This window comes from Vitis riparia, chromosome 14 (assembly GCF_004353265.1).
Source record: "Vitis riparia cultivar Riparia Gloire de Montpellier isolate 1030 chromosome 14, EGFV_Vit.rip_1.0, whole genome shotgun sequence".
Classification (NCBI taxonomy): Eukaryota; Viridiplantae; Streptophyta; class Magnoliopsida; order Vitales; family Vitaceae; genus Vitis; species Vitis riparia.
In genome coordinates this window covers 1,258,067-1,278,565 of record NC_048444.1, presented here as the reverse complement: position 1 = coordinate 1,278,565, position 20,499 = coordinate 1,258,067, and the positions used below count along the sequence as shown (strand labels likewise).

Genomic DNA, 20,499 nt, shown 5'->3' with positions numbered 1-20,499 from the left:
TTTTTATATAGGATAAGAGTCTTAATATAAAATTTTTACTTTTAATTTAAAAAAAAAAGAAATATATTCAAATAAAAACTAAAGGAACAATATAAATATAACATTTATTATTCATTAAAATATTAAGAAAAAACACGAGGAAAATAAAACAAAGAGAAAAAAATAAAAAATTATTTAAAAATAAAAAAATATTTTTACATTTTTTCTCAAATCTATTTCACTCTTTTTTTCATCTTCTATATAAATAAATAATTTTGAATTTCTAATTAATTTTAATTATACGTGAATTTTTTTTCTCTTTCTTTCTTCACATTTGGACCGGACCTCAACCGTGTCAATTCGGTTCGCGTCCAGGTAAATTCCGGTTCGGCAACGGTCCACCTTTTACAGTTCTCGAGTGATCTCCTTTGGCCCTAAGCCAGGCCAAGAGAAGAGCAACGGCGACGATGGCGTCCTCGTCAGCGATAAGGCAGGTGAAGCTCGAAAAAGAGTGCGAGCTCAGGGTTGAAGTCAGTGAGAACGCTCCTCTCCGTCTCCGGCTTCTCAACGGGACCGCTGAGATTTTCGGCACCGAGATTCCTCCCGAAATCTGGCTCTCCTTCCCTCCTAGACTCAAGTTCGCTGTGAGTACTGTATTGCTCTAACTTTTCTGTTTTGTTTTAAGTAGTTCTCTGAGAAAATTGAAGGAGAAGACAAAAAAGATAGGACTTTGTGCTTTTTGTCCTCCGCAGGATACTGTATAATAGCTCAATTTAGGATTCTGATTTTTAGTTTTCTTTATTTTCCTCTTATTTATCTCTGCAGCCAAGTGGAGCTTTGAAGGGACAGTCAGTATTGATTGTGTGAAATTTCTGGTTCAAGTAGTATGCAAAAAGCATCTGATTTGTAGTATGTGGGGTTTGATATTAGATGTTAATGAATAATAGACCAATTCTGAGGTGTGATAAAACACAAAACTGTATAATGGAAAAAGAAGAAAGAATGAAATTGCTAAGGCTGCAGTTGGTTGCATGGAATGTGTCCTCGATATTGGAATTTGGATGCTCCAGTTACAATTCCGCAGCTTCTATGTGGCTATGGATTTAGAATTAAATTGAGCAAATCTTTTTAAAACAGTTCCACGGTAAAGATTTTCAAATTTCATGGAATAGGAATTTCTAATGGACTGTAGTTTCATGCATCCAAATGAATCCTCAGTGATCACACCTGTAAATCTTAGCAAACGCTTGGTGCCCCAATAATTACAGAAATTTGCATGATATGTATTGCATTGTTAATTTTTTTTTCCTTTTAAATTTCTGTCCTACTAACCATATATTAAGGAAATAGGAAGTTGGTTGCCTTCAGTTCATGTTAAGGGCATCCTGAAATAAGTCCAAAAACAAAAATTTGGTACTTATATGAAGGACAACCAGGAAGATTTGAATCAACATTTTGATCCTTATATAGCTCTTATTATAAGTTAAAGAAAATGAAACAACCCTTCTATAATGAATTGATACTTAATTTCTCTTTGCTTTCTATTGACACATATTTGAATTTCATGAATAGGTTTTTACTTGGTATGGAGCCACAATTGAAATGGATGGTATTACAGAAACTGATTATACCGCCGATGAGGTATGCCTTTTTTTTTGTAGCTTTATTGCCCAGTAATTCAGACTAATTATAGTAGCATATTCCTTGATTTCAGACACCCATGATCAGTTATGTTAATGTGCATGCTGTTCTGGAAGGACGAAGAAATCGTGCCAAAGCCTCTTCATCTGGTGATACTGAAGCTTCTCAGGTATTTCTTTGTTTTATCTAAGCATACTGAAAAATGTATATATAAATTGCTCAACTTTTCTTTATTATTCACATTGTGGAATCTGTTTAAAATGTCCAAAATATTTCCTTTTCTGGTGCGCTTTTAAGACAGCATGGAAGAAACAGCATTTTTATTTGCAATAAGGGAGAGGGTTGCATCCTGGTAGCCTCTTTGTCTGGGCCCACATGTACAAAATGAGTTCCCTCTTGTTTTTCTTTCACCCTAATATTTTTTTGTGCCACATTGGCCTAAAACTTTTCTTAACTTTTCTTCAAATGTATAAATCATTTCGATGGGTGCATGTATGGATTTCTTGACATCATATAGCAGGTAATTTGTGAATGAAATATTTGAACATCATACAGACATAGATACATCTTAGCTTTCCCTTGTTGAGTGAAGGCAATTTTACAATATTTAAAAATAATAATAATAATAACACGAGTGATAGCATCCTTTTGGCTAGTGGTTTTGCCATCTTGTTGCTCTTGAGCCAGTACAACATGAGTGGAATGCATTAACTATATTTGAAGTGTTTGAATTGGGTGCTGTGTATCCTAAAGTGTTTTGGTGACATAAGCTGCGGATTTGTGGGAATACCAAATATCAAGAAACCAAAAGCACCTTAAAGAATGTACTTTATTTGAATTACTTCTGAAAACCTTAGCTGATGCACATTGTTTGTGTAACTTCTAAAATAATCTTCATGTTTTGTTATAACAAAAACCTTCCTTCTCTCAAAAATAAAATAAATTTCAGAAAAGTTTTCTTCATATCTCTGTAAACATAGTGTTTTGCTTTCAGTTGGAAGGTTGGATCCAAGAACAAATGAGGCCCTACTAGGCAATATGCATGGTAAATTTTAGGGTTGTCTGATTTAGTTGTTAGAAACTATAACATGTTACTGCAAGTTGTGGAATGTAGTCCCAAGGTTTCAGATCAAATCATTTGAACTCATCCATGTTGTTAGGGTGATTTTTAGCTTCAAAAGAAGTATCCCTAGACAGGTCTTTAGCAAATGGAGGGTAGTGCATTGCTTACTTGCAGCGCATTTCCTTGCTATCTGAATGCGGCTCTTAGGAAAGAAATTCTTCAAGATAATTAGCTTGGAATTGTCATTTCTAAGTTGTATTCATATAATTCCGCTGCTGCTGTGAATTTTTTCCGTGTCTGCTTGGACATAAAATTCCATGCAATTTAATAATATACCTTTACTTGAAGTTCATTGTGCTTTCATGCATCATTTGGTTCATATGTCAAGTCATAATACTCTTTGGTGGTTCAGGGCCCAAGGGTGATTGTTGTTGGACCTGTAGATTCCGGGAAGAGTACACTGTCAAGGATGCTTCTTAGTTGGTCTGCTAAGCAGGGTTGGAAGCCTACTTTTGTGGACTTGGACATTGGCCAAGGATCTATAACCATTCCTGGATGTATTGCTGCTACCCCAATTGAAATGCCAATTGATCCAGTGGATGGAATTCCTCTTGAAATGCCTCTTGTTTATTTCTATGGCCACACAACTCCTAGGTAACTTGCATTGTTTAACACTTTTTATGGTTATTGTCATCTTTCCCCTTCATATACTAATTTCCATTTAGCTAAGAATGTGCCCCTGGACACTTTCTGTTTAGTTTAAAATAAAGTCATTTTGTCCTAAATTCTTCTGGTATGTTTTGGGTTTGGTGTTACAGTGTCAATGTAGAGTTATACAAAGTGCTTGTGAAGGAGCTTGCTCGAACACTGGAGAGGCAGTTCTCCGGAAATGCTGAATCTCGAGCTGCTGGCATGGTGATCAATACCATGGGATGGATAGAAGGTGTTGGTTATGAGGTAGCTAAGTTTCAGGCTTTTATGAGCACTTTGATTATGTTCTATTTCTACTGAATATGTGTGATTTGTTGTTTAATGCTCCCTTTTGGTTTATGCCTTATTGCAGTTGATTCTCCATGCTATAGATACATTCAATGCCAATGTTGTTTTGGTTTCGGGTCAGGTAAGTGGCTTTCCGTTCAGGGTTTATTGTTTTGTTTACTAATAAGAAGTTCAGTCTGCAATCCTTTTATCAGACATCTCTGTTGTGGTCTCTTTTCCTACTGGTTAAGAATTTCAACAAATTGGTATGTCCTGATATAGTGTGATACATATAACTCAAGCTTTGAAATGGATTGCAGCCATACTAGGTTACATATGGTTCAATGAGGAGCTTCTGATGTCAAAATCAACCAGTGAATTAAAATCCATTCAAACCTTTTTTTTTCTAATTTTTTGCCTTAAGTGCTTCTGCAATATCATAAGCTTGATAGTTGAAAAATGCAGTTCTTAAGTATCTGATTGGAATTTCCAGATTTTATCTGGACATAAGGAAAATGCAAGTTGAAAAATCTGGGTGAATTGGACTGCAACTTTGGGTATTTTGACCAAATTTATGGAAAAATGTCTTGGAGAACCTGACTCCCACTTGTGCAAAATGAGGTGATCTTATAGAGGCCATTGTTGCCTGTGGCATGGGAACTGGCTCCAAAGTCTACATTTTTACCTGGATAAAGTATGACTCCATCAGGTGTTAGCTATTGAATAGTGATTATTCTACTTTTTTTGTTGTTGCTCCTGCACTCTATTTCAAAGCTATTTATTTGTTCTTAATTTCAGCCAAAAATACTTTCGTAGTAATTTTTCAAAATACTTAATTTCAACATATGTAGTATCTCTGCAATTATTGTTTACAAATTTTTATTTTTTGGTTTTCCCAGCATATTCCTTTTTCCAATTTATTTGGGACCTGATAATGATCTCTCTTGATACATTCTCAAACTAAAGAGAATCGGTTTTTAGTAAAGGCTTTGTTGATGGTGATATTTTTGTATGGTATCTAAAATAAAACTCTGCAGGAAAAACTTTGCAGCATGCTTAAAGATGTGCTAAAGAACAAACCTAATGTGGATGTCGTGAAACTTCAAAAGTCAGGTGGTGTTGTATCCAGGGGTGCAAAATTCCGTCAAAAGGCCAGGAGCTACAGGATAAGGGTAAATATCAACCATTCTAGTTCTTTGCCTTTTCAGTGATGCATTTAGAGGGAAATGTTATTGTAGCATTGCACTAGGTTTCTTCTATGCATGACTATCACACGTGAAGAATTCATGTTTTTCAGTTTGATGATGCAACATCCCATAAGAACATGATGAATTTGGCAAAAATGGTCCATTTAGAAAAGAGGGAAAAAAATTATTACAATAAGGGTCTTGAAGGAGTTGACTAATCAAATAATTAATTTCATTCAAATTCAGTCGAGTTTTACTGTTTTAGACAACTAGCAAAGGTGGTCCCACCACTTCATGGACATTATTATTTTTGCACTCACTATAGACTAGCTGCAATATGCAATGCGCCTATCATGCATTTAAATGATATATAGCTGCTTTGTCTAAGATTCTCCAGTTTGGAACTTTAAATGATAGAATTAATCTTTTTTTAAACATTTGTTTTCCTTGATTTGCTACCCCATGCTTAAGCTAAACCTTGATAATATATGTGCCTTATAACTGTAATTTTATGGTATCAAATCTCGGTTCATGGTGTATACACTAATTGATCCTTTCTTGTCTATTTGGTGGGGCAATCCTGTCCATCCTCTTCAATCTATCAAAAATATCTCCTTCATTTAAGTATGCTACCTTTTCAACATTTTTGCTGGTGTTAACTTGGGATGAGAAGGCTGGTTGATGCTGGTGTTTCTTCCTTCCAGGAATACTTTTATGGCCTTTCAAATGATCTTGCACCATACTCCAATGTTTCAAATTTCAGCGATTTATTTGTCTATCGTATCGGCGGTGGCCCCCAAGCACCACGATCAGCTTTGCCAATCGGTGCAGAGCCTGCAGCGGATCCTTTGAGATTGGTTCGAGTGAATATCAATAGGGATATGCTCCATTTAGTTCTTGCTGTTTCTTTTGCTAAAGAAGCTGATCAAATTGTTTCAAGGTAAGTCACTACACCTGAAATTTCCAACACCCCTCTATGTTCTGCACTTCTACTGACCTGTTTTTTGAAGTGGACGAGAACTAAATAATGAGAATATATATGTTTATATTATGAAAGAGGCCTAAAAATGACATTACCTTGTAAAAAAATGAAGCTCTAATTGTACCTTAGGCATGCCATGAGCTCCTGCTCTTTCAAGCTGAGGGAATGGTCCAAGCTTCCTGATTCAGGCATCATTTTATTTTTTAAACTCTTCAATTTTACTGTTTGAGTCCCCCCATGGCAAGGGATCATCCAAAAGCATGATCAGTGTGCATACCTCTGTCTCTTTCTCTCTTTCTCCCCTTCTCCTCCCACCCTCACCCCCTCCATAATGTGTTTGCTGACTATTATTTTTCGGTTTTGCAGTAATGTAGCTGGATTCATCTATGTCACTGACATCGACATCCAGAGGTAGCATCAATTTTTAACCACCCATTCTTTGGCATGTATTCTAGGAATGCCGGTTTCATCTGATCCTAACTACTTGTAACCATAATTGACAGGGAGAAAATTACATACCTTGCACCATCAGCGGGTGAACTTCCTAGCAGATTCTTGATTGTAGGGACCTTGACATGGCTTGAAAGCTGAAGATTTACAAAGACATGAACTGTTTGTAACTGAAAACCCTAGTGTAGTGGTCCAGGTTTTTCTACATGTATTTACCATTATAAGAGGGTTAATCAAGACATAAAACTTCAATTTAATGTACAATTACGGCCATGACTGTAAAGATTTGCTGCTTGATCTGATGTAGTGCTTCTTGGAATTCAATTATAGGTAAATGCGTATAGCTTCAATCTTCTCTCTTCAGCTGCTCCAGTGTTATTTGATGCCAAATGATGCAAGATTGCATACACTACTAAAAGCCTAAGCTAATAGGAGGAAGAGGTAACCTCACATATAAGGCCCAGTCAACTTTGGTAATCAATCAAGTTGGGACATTGAACTTCTATCTATCCTATATAAAAAATGTTCCTTAATTTTTATTCATTAATGTTTGTGGAGATAGGTCCAATATGTTATGATAATCATACATCAAAATCAAGTCATAACCTTATGTGTTCCACTTTTGATTATCTATAGGAATGGTTTTCGAGCATAAGAGAGAATAAACTGTTCAACACAAGATTGAAACCTTAATTAAAATTGGTCTTGAGCCCAAAAAAACCTTAATCCTTGTTTAACGATGTTGGGACAATTTTTGAGTGATACCATATGATTACATCCTTAGTAGTCTCTACTATGTAATGCAATGAAAAATTATGGTTAAGTGCATTGAAATTGCATTGAAGTGTAACTTAGGAAATCGTGTGTCTGCAAGAAGCTTGTATGACACCTTTAGCATTGTTGGGTGGAATTATGACTTTGAATGGATTCACTGGCAGGCTAAGATCTCACCACCGTCCACCAGAATTGCGTCTTAAGTTTCCCCTTTCCATTTGTTTTCCTTGTTGCCTTTCATAAACCTCTTTCAAGGCCAGGTCGATTTACTACTGTTAGATAAATATTGCAACAAATTGACTAGTCAATAGTCTTCATAGATCAAATTCTGGATGCGACTTGCGACTTGCAACTTGTTCGTGGAACTGAAACTCGTATTGGAAGCATAAAAACACTCAATAATCAATGTGTTCGCTGCTTCAATGGTCATTTGTTTGGCCTAATTTTTACTTACATTCAAACAAATTGAAGTACTTCCTGCAGGGACTACCAAAGCAGTTATGAATTATAAATCTTACAACATATATTCTTTATATAAAGGTTTTATTATGCCACTATAAAAGGACCTTCAACCTCGGCCAAAAGGCTAGACAACAAAAATAGTCGATGAATTTGAGTTTCTTAATACACTCAAGATGACAACTTTACAAGGGGAGCTAAGGTAAATATTGTTAGCTAGTTTAGGAAAGATTATAAGCCCCCTTACCTAGTAAATTGCTTAAATTTTAAATTAAATTGATAGTTTAACATGATATTAGAGCTAGAGGTCTTTGAGTTTCTTAGCTTGATTAATGTCCACGACCGATACTTTGTAACCCATGTCATTAATTTGCCTCTCTCAATGGGTCCATTATTGACAGAGACATAGGCAGACATTAAAGATTGGGATAAATATTTGGATTCCATAGAATAGAGCCAAGACCATGGAGAGTTTTGTGGGTCAATTTGATAGGCAATAATTCAAATCAATGAGCATTTAAACAAAGAAGAAAAAAATTTGGTTGGTCAAATAAATTATAAAGCGGGAATCCATATGTGCATTTTTTCTAAACCATATGAGACGCATAGAAAATTTATGGATGAATAATTCTGATGGATCTTCAAATTTTCAAGATGACGTGTTATGTACTCTCAATAATATAAGACTCATAAACAACAAAAATTTCAAAAATAATATTCAAGATTTAATGTTCAAAATCAATGGATCATGTGGGCACCAAGGAATAAATATATGGGCTTCATTGGATGGAGACAGGCCAATAGTTTCCATAAGCAAGACTAGAAAATTCAAAGAAAGTTTGCATTTTAATATATATATATATATATATATCTAATCTCGATCCAATCTAAGAGGTAATAGATAATTAGTGAAAGTTAGGCATGATTTAAACTAGATTATATATATGGCACCTCTTTGATTACAAAGTAAAAAACTTTAACTAGACGCATGAAACTAAACTACAAGTTTATCCACCATATAGGAAAGTTTAAATTTATGAAAGAGAAAATGATAAAAAAAAAAGTTTAAATTATTCATTCTTTATTTGGTTTTATATTTTACATTTCGATAACCATAACCCTCTAAGTCGTCAATAATAAGCAATAAGTGAGATAGTAGGAAAAAAAACTTTTGTTAGTTTCCATACATCAATGTACTATTCAAACAAAGAAGTACAAAGCTTTATAGATCAATTAAATAATGAAGGACCCTTTTTTTTTTTTCAATGCATACCTTTTTCTAAACCATATGACTAACCTAGAAAAATTGCACGACAACGTTTCTTTGATGGTTCCTTTAAGATTCCAAATAACATGTTATATAGTCTCAATAATGTAAGACTTTCTGACATCACACTACAATGATATATATAAGAGAAAATATATGAATTCAAATTTTCACATATAACTTGGACTTTGATTCAAATTTTCTTGTGTAACTTAGACTTGTTTGGTAACTGTTTTAATATAAACCAAGAAACATAAAACAATTTTTTTTTGTTCTTAAAAATAAAAAATATAGTATTTTCAAAAAATATTTTTTTAATTGTTTATTAATATATATAAAACACACTCGATATGTTTTAATATCTACTGTCTTGCTCAAATTTTTGGTTTATGCAATGAAACTTTCATGTTATTCTCTTAGTTTGTTAATATATAAAACACATTCGATATGTTTTAAAATCTACTATCTAGGTCAAATTTCAAATATCAAATTCCTTATTTAAATCTTATTTGGACGGAATCTTGAGAAGTCAAAATTCATTTTTAGGTTCAATATATAAGAGCTTTTCATTAATTTTGTTTAAAAAGTTTATCGCTTTTAAAACAAAAGTTTCATAAAGAAGCAACAAAAATATTGGTTTTTTGTAAAAGCATTATTTTGACTTACACAAAAAATTCTTTCATTTTTAATAGAATTTTTATCATACTAATATTCTCCTTTAAAATTGATGATTTCAGTTTCATTTTCAACTTCCAATTCAAAAAAAAAAAAAAAAAAAAAAAGGAAAAAGAAAAAGAAAAAGAAAAAAGAAAGATATCCTAAATGAAGTCTAATAGTTCAAAATGACATACATAGTTACTTAATTTTTAATGTTAAAAGTTAAAAGTTTATATAATGAAAGAAAATAAGTAAAATAAGTTTGAAAAAGTATATAAAAATAATTTATTGACTTTAAACTTATTTATTATTTTTTTTCTTTTTTCTTTCTTCCTTTTTTTTTTCTTTTTAATTTATTTTCTTCGCATTTTCCCTCAAATTTTTCGGGATCAAAGGTAGTCATAAAAAATTTAAAGAAAATTTATCATGAGTTTAATTACTAATTAGAATGACGCATGCCACCCATTTTAATCTTATATCCTTTGCTTCCAGTAATGTATTCTTCAAAGAGCATATAAAAGACCATATATTACAATTCAAAATTAATGAAGGAAAGTGGAGTGTGGGACATTGCAATTGAATTGCTTAAATAGTACAAATCATGAAAGTGGAGTACGATTCCCACTCAAAATAAAAGGGGAATGTGTTGAGTACCCAAAATCAAGCCAAGGAGCCAAAAGGAAATATCTCTAAGTGTGGGTCTTTTAGCCCTTCAAAATTTCTAGATTTGAGAAGGAATACAAATAATAAAACAATTCTGCAATGATTCCTAGATAACCATTGGAAAATGGTCCTTTTTTGTTTTTGTATTTTGTTTTCTCTTGCAACTCCAACCTCTAAATATAAGGTAAATCCATGAAAGCAAGAAGATTAAAAAAAAAAAAATCCAAATTGTTCTTTTTTTATCTTTTAAATTTGGTTTTAGATTTTGCATTTTTGCATTCATAACCTGCATTTAAGCTCCCAATTACTATATGTAATAATTTGAATTAGTAAGAACAATAATATGACCCATTCTAGGGATAGTATAAGGAAATATTATTCCTTGATTTAAAGGAAAAGAAAATTGACAAAAGTAACATTTCATATATCAACCCTAGTGGCTATTAATATACAATATAAGAATTTCAAAGCATTTTTTAGTAATATCATAGCCTAAGCATTCACAATGATCCAAATTAGTATAAACAATTATATCCTTAATTAATTTTTTTAGGGAAAATTAGATGCGATATTTTTGTTATCCCTTTTTCATTGTAACTTTCTAAAGAAAAACATAAAGACATGGATTATTGATAATTACCACATGATAAAGAGAAAATGCTCTTTATGATAATCTCCATCTTTATTGTAGCCTCCAAATACAATGAGAAGTTGACAACAACAAAATAACAAGCACACATTGGTAATATGAAAACAAAAAGAACTAGCTTTATATAACATATATACAAGTTGTTAAATTACATTTCTTGATTCTTCAATTCATGGAGGGAAATTGCATAAAAGGGCGACTTAGGAAATGGTATGTTACCAAGAAGTTTATAGGATATTTGTTGCATTGTTGGACGAGATTGCGGATTTGAATGGATGCATTTGAGAGCTAAAAGGACCACGAAAACTACATCTTTAGCAACTTGTAGATCTTCAGGAAGTGAAACACGTGAATCTAATACATCCCTCAACATTATATCTTGGCATAATGACGATAATAATGAGGTGATTAGTTCTCCAGGATGCTTTCCTATCATTGTCTCTAGTGCCACCACCCCAAAGCTATACACATCACATTTTTCGGTCACAACCATTGTGTAGGCAAGCTCTGTTATATACCAAATAAGAAATAAATATTGTACTCATGAGAAAACAAAATTTAATTAACAACTATGTTCAAGATTAAACTTAATGGCATGTAGTCTTAATAAAAGTGTTGTCATTCTAATTCATCCTCCCATAAGAAATTACCAAAATGTTGACTCTTCATCCTCCCTAATTAAAGGATAAGTTAATCAAATAATAGACAATAATTGAGGCAATTTCATAATAAATTTAATTGTAAAATATTATTATACAAAATTATCAATCACTATATGAAACAAAGTTTCATTTCACTATCGAATACAATAATTAGGGAACTTGATTTTGCAAATGAATTAAATCTATTTCATCAAGTTAGTTATTTACAAGTTAATAGAAAATTTGAGGAAACAATCTAACCAATTTCTTAAAACATCTAAAAAACTATGAATTTGTTTTTAAAAAAAATGGTGAGAAATATGTTATTTATTGACATCTCTAAGTCTATTGTTCTAAAAGTCTTTTCTTTTTACTATACATGGGAAAAATATTTTCTATGCATTTCTTAAAATGTCTAAAGAACCATGAAAATATTAAAGAAATTGGTGAGAAATATATTATTTACAAACATCTCTAACTCTAATATTCTCAACCCTTTTCTTTCTATTATATATGATAAAAATATTTCCTAAGAGTTTCTATAATATGACTACTATAAGTTATTTTTGAACTTCTATTATGATTTTTCTAAGTTTCTCGATAAATCTTCAATTTTCTCTAATTCATCATTTCTCAAAACAACAAAAGAAAGGAAAAAAATAGATAAAATACTAATAAGGTATGTTGTAAATTAAAGTAGAAATTATAGTAAGGTATGGATATGCTTACCGGGTGCAATGTAGCCATAGGTGCCAGCAACAAGGGTTTGATTAGATGAATCGGGGTCTAATAATCTCGCTGTACCAAAATCTGATACAAAACCCTCAAGTTTTGAATCTAAAAGGATGTTACTGCTTGATATGTCGCGATGAATGATTGATGGGGTACAATCATGATGCATGTAGGACAAGGCATGGGCCATATTTTTAACAATATTCACCCTCTTGACCCAATCCAATTCAACAGCCTCAACCGCATCGCTCAGCATACAATACAAACTTCCCCTTCCCATGTACATATAAATGAGAAACATGCACCTATTATGTAGACAGTAACCATGAAGTTTGACAATGTTTCGATGTCGTATTTGTTCTAACATCCGCACCTCATTCTTAAAACTTCTCAAGTATGCCGGCTCGTCTATTTCTGATCGATGAAGTTTCTTCACAGCAACCACTTTTCCACTGGGCAGTTGTGCTCTATAAACACTGCCATAGCCTCCAACACCTATGCAATATCTGATATCAAAATCCTCTGTTGCCGAGATGATGTCTTCAAAAGCAATCCTCCCATCATAGTCCCATATGGAAAACAGATCTCCATTTTTTTTGGCTACCTTTGAATCTGGCTGAACTTGTCTTTTCTTCCACCAAAGGCCCAAAGCAAACCCCAGTATTAAGGTTAAGAGCGAAAAGGTGATAATGGTGAGCTGGAATGGATCAATTGCGGGTTTGCCTCCGGTTGGAACTTTTCCTCCATTGCAAAAGAAAGGTGTATAACTCTCCAAATCATCATTGTAGGATAAATCAGTTGTCGTCCTGTAGCAATTGTTTGTGATAAAGGGCGGGACGTTGCCCGATAGTCTATTATACGAGAGATTTAAGTTCTTTAATCTCTTCAAATTTTTGAGCTTGGAAGGTATCTCTCCACTGATTAAATTACTAGAGAGGTTCAAAGAGACTAGATCCTCAATATTTCCAATTTCTGGAGGGATTGATCCTTTGATTTGATTCCTACAAAGGTTCAAAGAAGTCAACTTAGTGAGACGGTCTAAAGAGGAAGGGATGGCACTAGTGAGTTCATTCCAAGAGAGGTCAAGGCCGGTGAGTTCTGTAAGAGTGCCTATTTGGTGTGGGATGCTACCATTGAGTTGATTATAAGAAATATCAAGATGGGTGAGTTTAGTAAGATGGCTTAAAGATGAAGGGATGACACCAGTGAGTACATTCCAAGAGAGGTCAAGGTAGGTAAGTTCTGTAAGACTACCTATTTGGTGTGGGATGTAGCCAGTGAGTTGATTGTGGGAGAGATCAAGGTAGGTGAGATTAGTAAGAATACCTATTTGGTCTGAGATGCTTCCAGTGACTCCACTTCCAGAAAGGACGAGAAAATCAAGGCTGGGAAGTGAAGAAAGATTTAATTTACTAAGCTCACCTACGGGTACTTGATAACTTTGTAAGCTTATCCCAGTGACATGTTTGGCCTCATTACAAGTTATGCCCAACCAACTGCAATGGTTAGAGGTAGCTGGGTGGCTCCATACCCACCAACCGGAGTTGCGCAGAGCGTCAGCCTCAGCCACAACCTGTGAGTGATCAGTAGATGAATGAGTTGAAGCAGCATGAGTCATTGACACCGTCTGCAGCAGCAGCAGCAGCAGCACCGCCACAACACTAGATACCACACACTCCATTTTTCCCATTTGATATTTGTCTCACTTCATACATCCCACCACCCCCGCTTTATACTGTGACATTGGTGTCTATGCCAGCTCTTCCGGGAAGCATAGCAAGTCAACCAAGTCTTCTTTGGTATTCTCTTCAAAAAGAAAAAATTTTTAAATTAAAAAATAAAAATAAAAAATCACACAAAATAAAAACAAACAAGAAACTTTCTTTTCCAGGATCATGTAGCATATTTGTAATTGTGAATCCTTTAGATATTATTAAATCCATTCAGCATATTTTCAGCTAAATTCTTGATATTCACCTCTTGTACAGTACCACTTTTGCCGCAATTTAAAATGTTATTTATGATTAATATTTCTAATAATTTCCAAGTTTGAGGTCGCCAGGTAGGCATCTCTAATAAGAATAGTTTTGAAACAAATGAAGGCTCATTTGAGAGAAGTTTCCATGAAATCCAGCTATCAACTGTAGTCCAGGAAAAGTAAGGGAAGGGGAGCAGAGAAAGCATTTTCCTATAACAATTTCCATTATTTGCCTCTCCACAGAAGATGGGGGTGAATAGCTGGATTCCATGGAATACAGTAAAGAGTGGAAAGGGTTGGTTTGGTAGGCCAAATTAAGGCAACGAGGAGTCAGACCAGGAAGAAGATTGTTAGGTAGGCGAAATAAATTATAAATGACATCCATATATCCAATTTTCTACACCATATGGCACGTGTAGAAAATTTACCTGTCACTTACACTCAATAATACATAATTTGTAAACACTGCAGAACAAAACGAATAGATATATATGGGGGAAAATAGCCTCAAATTTCATCCTTGCTACCAACAGAAGTTTGAGCACCTATACTTGAGTAATTTGAGAAATATTATTGACAATGAAGAAAATAAAAATAAGTTTAAATTTAATAAACTATTTTTATATCCTATTTCAAACTCATTTTTTTTATTTAAATTTTCTACATAAAGATTAAATAATTTTAAAATGTATAATTGTTTTTTTACTATTTCTAATTCTATTTTATTTTCTTTCATATCTTCTATAATAAAATCTAATAAAAAATCATTTTTCTAAATAATTTTTTTTTCTTTAGTACTTTTCATGAATCAAATATAACATTAAAGTATTGAGGTAAAATAATTATCAGACTAATAAAGATTAATGCAACAATATTTCCTTTGATTTGATGTCAAAAGCACTCAAAAAAATTGATTTAACCTGTATATTGTAACATAGTATTCCATGACTAAAGTACTTGATGGCTTTAATAATTTTTTTTGGAATAGTTTGTTGGCTTCTTTGTTGTTACTTCATTTTTCAAGAAAAATCTTGTAATTTAACATATTAGCAAGGTTATGAGAAAAAAAATGCTATTGTTATTTTTCCTTAGTAACATCAATGTACTATTCAAACAAATAAGTAGAAAGCTTGGTAGACCAAATAAATTACAAATGACCTATTATTTCAATACATGCATTTTTCTAAACCATGTGATCGACCTAGAAAAATTGTAGGTCAACATTTCTCTGTTAGACCTTTCAAGATTCCAAACAACGTGTTATGCACTCTAAAAAATGCAAGACTATCGGATATCACACAAATTTCCACATGTACCTTAACTTTTCAACCACGGCTAACATCATTTTCATTATAATATATAATTTTATATCCAAAAAGAAATTAGTTATTGACGTTCACTTGAAAAAAAATAAAAAAAAAATATGAATTAATGAAGTAGTAAATGATTATGTTTATCAACGATAAGTTAAAAATCATGTAAATGATTATGTTTACACAACCATTATTAGGATTTCAATTGCTTTTCCATGATCATGTAGCATATTTGTAACTGTGAATCCTTTAGCTGTTAAATCGATCCATTCAGCATATTTTCAATATGCATACTAGTCTCCATCCAATGTAAGAGGTAATAGATAAATGGTAAAATTTAACTACGATTTAAATTAGATTATCTGGCACCCCATTACTTACAAGCCAAAAAACTTTAATCACACACGAAACTAAACTATTTGATCCAATGGATGTGACATTATAATTGAAATTGTTTAAATAGTATATATGGAATCATGAAAATGGGACTTGATTCCCATTCACATGTGGGAATGTTGACCCAAAAGCAAGTTAAGGAGTCAAAAAGATGCTTTCCCCCTTTTGACACCCCAAGCTCTGGTTTTCTTCATATGAGAAAGAACACAAAATATGAAACCATTTTGTAGTGATTCCTTGAAAACCATAGAAATTGGACCTTTTTTTTTTTTTTTTTGAAACGGAGATTTTTTGTCTCCATTTTGACACTCCAAGCTCTAAATCCAAGCTATAAATAAACAAATTCAAGAAAAAGAAGATGATAAAAAAAAAGTTTAAATTGTTCCTTTTCATTTGGTTTTAGACACAACATTTTGATAACCATAACCCTCTAACTTTCCAACAATGTGCAATAATTTGAAAGACTGGGAATTTATCTTTAAACATAGATTGAGATCCAATCTAAAAATGGTTCTAACCTATAGCAATATGCCATTATTTGCCTCTCCATCGAAGATTAAAGTGAATATTTGGATTCCATTGAATACAATGAAGAGTATGGATAGGGGTTAGGTGGGTCAAGTAAATTATAGATGACATATCTTTATACCCAATTTTCTAAATCATGTGGTACGTGCAGAAACTTTACAGGTTAATATTTTTTTATCTTCAAAATTTCAAATGACGTGTTACTTGCTCTCAATTATACATTTTTAAACACTGTAGGACAAAATGATAGATATGAGAGAAAATAGCCACAAATTTCTCCACATCAACCTTTTAATAATAGCATCTTTTTGTTCTCATATATTTCAAACATCAATGGGTGACCATGGGGCACCAAAGAAGACTTCATTAAATAAACACGGACCCATGGTTTCCACGACCCACTCAAGATGTTGAAACAAAACACCATTATAGAAATTTGCCGAGTTAAGCAATAATTGGAAAATTTGTAGAACGTTCTCCACAAGTTTACTAATAGTAAATATAGACATAATCCAACCATGGAAGGAAATTGTTGTCCACAATGGTGGAAAAGTCCTGTTGTTTTGTGGTTGAATTCTCCTACCAACAGAAGTTGGAACATCTATGCCTTAAGTAACTTGAGAAATATTATTCACAATGAAGAAAATAAAAAATAAGTTTAAACTTAAATTATTTTTATATCCTATTTCACATTTATTTTATTTATTTAAAATTTTCTACATAAAGATTGAATAATTTAAAAATGTACTATTTCTTTTTACTATTTCTAAATATATTTTATTTTATTTTATATTTTCTATAATAAAATATAGTAGGAGAAAATCATTTTCCTTAATAATATTTTTCTCTTTAGTACTTTTCATGCACCAAATATAACATTAAAGTCATGAGGTAGAATAATTATTAGACTAATAAAGATTAATGCAACAATATTTCCTTTGATTTGATGTCAAAAGCTCTAAAAATATTGATTTAACCTGTATATCATAACAAATAATCAGTAGTCCATAAATAAAGAACTTGGTGGCTTTAATAATTTTTTTGGAATAGTATGTTGGCTTCTTTGTTGTTACTTCATTTCTCAAGAAAAATCTTGTAATTTGACATATTAGCAAGGTTGAGAGAAAAAAAAAACATTTGTTATTTTTCCTTAGTTACATCAATGTTCTATTTAACCAAATAAGTACGTAGAAAGCTTGATAGGTCAAATAAATTATGAAGGACCTACTATTTTCAATACATGCATTTTTCTAAACCATGTGATAGACCTAGAAAATTATATGTCAACACTTCTTTGTTGGACCTTTCAAGATTCCGAATAACGCGTTATTTACTCTCAATAATGCAGGACTTTCAGATATCACACAAATTTCCACATGTACATACCTTAGTTTTCCTACAACATCTAGCATCATTTTCATTCTAATAGATGAATTGATGAAGTATTAAATGATTATGTTTTTGGATAAAAGCCATATTTTTGGTTTATGCAACGATTCTTGAGTTGCTAATATACAAAACACGATAAATTGGTTTTAAAATATGTTCTTTTAGGTCAAATTTTCAGATATTAAATTCGAGATTTAAGTCTATTTGAATCGACTTCCAAGAAGTTAAAACTCTTTTTTTAAGCTTTCACTAATTTTGTTCAAAGGATTTATCACTTTAAAAAAACAAAAATAGTATAGAAGTAACAAAAATAATGTTTTTTGTAATAGCTTTATTTTGGTTTATATAAGAGTTCTTTTATTTTTAATAAAAATTTTATTGTACTAATATTATTCTTTCAAAAATTGTAATTTTGACTCCAACTTCAATTTCTAATTAAAACCAATAATAAGAAATTATTTCAAATGAAAGCTAATTGGTCAAAATGTATGGACACTAATTATCCTTTTTTTCAATGTTCCAAGGGTGCCATAAAATAGCAGGATAACATAAATTAAAAGAATAAATTTATTTTCAAGTAAAATAATAAAGGATTATAAGCCACAAAAGAGCCTCTAAACCTTCCTTGAAAATATCCTTCTTCTGTTGTGTTATAAGGAATTTATAGTCATCACAATTGCTAAAGTAAAAAAAAAGACAAACATAAATATAATTGGCTTGTAGAACATTTTGCAGGTAAGGACAAGCTCATCATCAACGACTCTATGGGCACCAAAAATTAAAGACATGGACTTCATTGGATAAAGACATGCCTATATTTTCCAAAGTCCATTCAATGTGTTCACATGGGAAAATTTTGGCAAGTACTTAAGCAAGACTTAGAAATTTCATGGAAGTTTGCCGTGAGTTTAATTACTAGGAAATGGGGTGTACCGTCCATTTAAATCTTGTATCCTTTGCTCCGAATAATGCATTTTTCAAAGAGCATATAGTCAAATATAAGACCACATGTATATGATAGGATTCAAAGCTAGTTTGGGTATTTATTTATCAAATAGATGCATGTGACATTGGAATTGAATTGCTTAAATAATATATATCATGAAAACGAAGTATGATTCCCACTGAAAAAAAATGGGAATATTGAGCACCCAAAAGCAAGCCAAGGAGTCAAAAGGAAATATCTCTCTTTGAATGACCCTCCGAAGGTTTCTTAATTTGAGAAAGAATACAAATAATAAAACAATTCTATAGTGATTCCTTGATGACAATTGGAAATGGTCATTTTTTCTACTTTTGTTTTTTGTTTTCTCTTGCACTCCTACCTCTAAATATAAGGTAAATAAGCAAATCCATGAAAACAAAGAAGATTAAAAATAAAAAATAAAAAGTCCAAATTGTTCCTTTTTCTTCTTTTAAATTTGGTTTTAGATTTTGCATTTTCATATTCATAACCCGCAACTAAGTTCCTAATTATATGTAATAATTTGAGTTAGTGGGAATAATAATTTTTTGACATACATTAATCAAATTCAAACACAATGAAGAAACTTGCTTTTCCAGGATCATGTAGCATATTTGTAAATGTGAATCCTTTAGGTATTAAATCCATTCAGCATATTTTCATCCAAATTCTTGATATTCACCTCTTGTACAGTACCACTTTTGCCGCAATTTAAAATGCTATTTATGATTAACATTTCTAATAATTTCCAAGTTTGAGGTAGCTAGGTAGGCATATCTAATAAGAACTAGTTTTGAAAAAATGAAGGTTCATTTGAGAGAAGTTTCCATGAAATCCAGCTATCAACTGTAGTCCAAGAAAAAGTAAGGGAAGGGGAGCAGAGAAAGCATTTTCCTATAACAATTTCCATTATTTGCCTCTCCATAGAAGATGGGGGTGAATATTTGGATTCCATGGAATACATTAAAGAGTGGATAGGGGTTGGTTTGGTAGGCCAAATTAAGGCAACGAGGAGTTAGACAAGGAAGAAGATTGTTAGGTAGGCGAAATAAATTATAAAGGACATATCCATATATCCAATTTTCTACACCATATGGCACGTGTAGAAAATTTACCTGTCACTTACACTCAATAATACATTGTAAACACTGCAGGACAAAACGAATAGATATGGGGGAAAATAGCCTCAAATTTCATCCTTGCTACCAACAGAAGTTTGAGCACCTATACTTGAGTAATTTGAGAAATATTATTGACAATGAAGAAAATAAAAATAAGTTTAAATTTAATAAACTATTTTTATATCCTATTTCAAACTCATTTTATTTATTTAAATTTTCTACATAAAGATTAAATAATTTTAAAATGTTTAATTTTTTTTACTATTTCTAATTCTATTTTATTTTCTTTCATATCTTCTATAATAAAATCTAATAAAAAAAATCGTTTTTCTTAATAATTTTTTTTCTTTAGTACTTTTCATGAATCAAATATAACATTAAAGTATTGAGGTAAAATAATTATCAGACTAATAAAGACTAATGCAACAATATTTCCTTTGATTTGATGTCAAAAGCACTCAAAAAAATTGATTTAACCGGTATATTGTAACATAGTATTCCATGAATAAAGTACTTGATGGCTTTAATAATTTTTTTTGGAATAGTATGTTGGCTTCTTTGTTGTTACTTCATTTTTCAAGAAAAATCTTGTAATTTAACATATTAGCAAGGTTATGAGAAAAAAAATGCTGTTGTTATTTTTCCTTAGTAACATCAATGTACTATTCAAACAAATAAGTAGAAAGCT

General features: G+C 31.9%; 2 protein-coding genes across 2 annotated transcripts; one reads left to right on the top strand and one right to left on the bottom strand.

Annotated features, from left to right (window-relative positions):
• Positions 1 to 371: 371 nt before the first annotated feature.
• LOC117930856 (protein CLP1 homolog) lies at positions 372 to 6,630 on the top strand. Its single transcript, XM_034851614.1, has 10 exons — positions 372 to 623; positions 1,552 to 1,620; positions 1,694 to 1,789; positions 3,096 to 3,337; positions 3,502 to 3,640; positions 3,747 to 3,803; positions 4,699 to 4,833; positions 5,553 to 5,788; positions 6,197 to 6,241; positions 6,334 to 6,630. Exons 1-10 carry the CDS (start codon positions 447 to 449, stop codon positions 6,419 to 6,421), a joined length of 1,284 nt encoding a protein of 427 aa, XP_034707505.1. The 5' UTR covers positions 372 to 446; the 3' UTR covers positions 6,422 to 6,630.
• Positions 6,631 to 10,766: 4,136 nt separating this feature from the next.
• LOC117929963 (probable leucine-rich repeat receptor-like protein kinase At1g35710) lies at positions 10,767 to 13,854 on the bottom strand. Its single transcript, XM_034850408.1, has 2 exons — positions 12,120 to 13,854; positions 10,767 to 11,256 (listed from the first exon to the last, which is right to left on the bottom strand). The coding sequence occupies exons 1-2, from the start codon at positions 13,810 to 13,812 to the stop codon at positions 10,898 to 10,900; spliced, it is 2,052 nt and encodes a 683-aa protein (XP_034706299.1). The 5' UTR covers positions 13,813 to 13,854; the 3' UTR covers positions 10,767 to 10,897.
• Positions 13,855 to 20,499: the final 6,645 nt, after the last annotated feature.

Excerpts from the sequence above, each read along its gene's own strand:
- LOC117930856 (XM_034851614.1), top strand. The coding sequence starts at position 447 with ATGGCGTCCTCGTCAGCGATAAGGCAGGTGAAGCTCGAAAAAGAGTGC. Across the intron at positions 624-1,551 it reads CTCCTAGACTCAAGTTCGCT|GTTTTTACTTGGTATGGAGC; the intron begins GTGAGTACTGTA and ends TTTCATGAATAG. Across the intron at positions 3,804-4,698 it reads TTGTTTTGGTTTCGGGTCAG|GAAAAACTTTGCAGCATGCT; the intron begins GTAAGTGGCTTT and ends AAAACTCTGCAG.
- LOC117929963 (XM_034850408.1), bottom strand. The coding sequence starts at position 13,812 with ATGGGAAAAATGGAGTGTGTGGTATCTAGTGTTGTGGCGGTGCTGCTG. Across the intron at positions 11,257-12,119 it reads CTATGGCTACATTGCACCCG|AGCTTGCCTACACAATGGTT; the intron begins GTAAGCATATCC and ends GGTATATAACAG.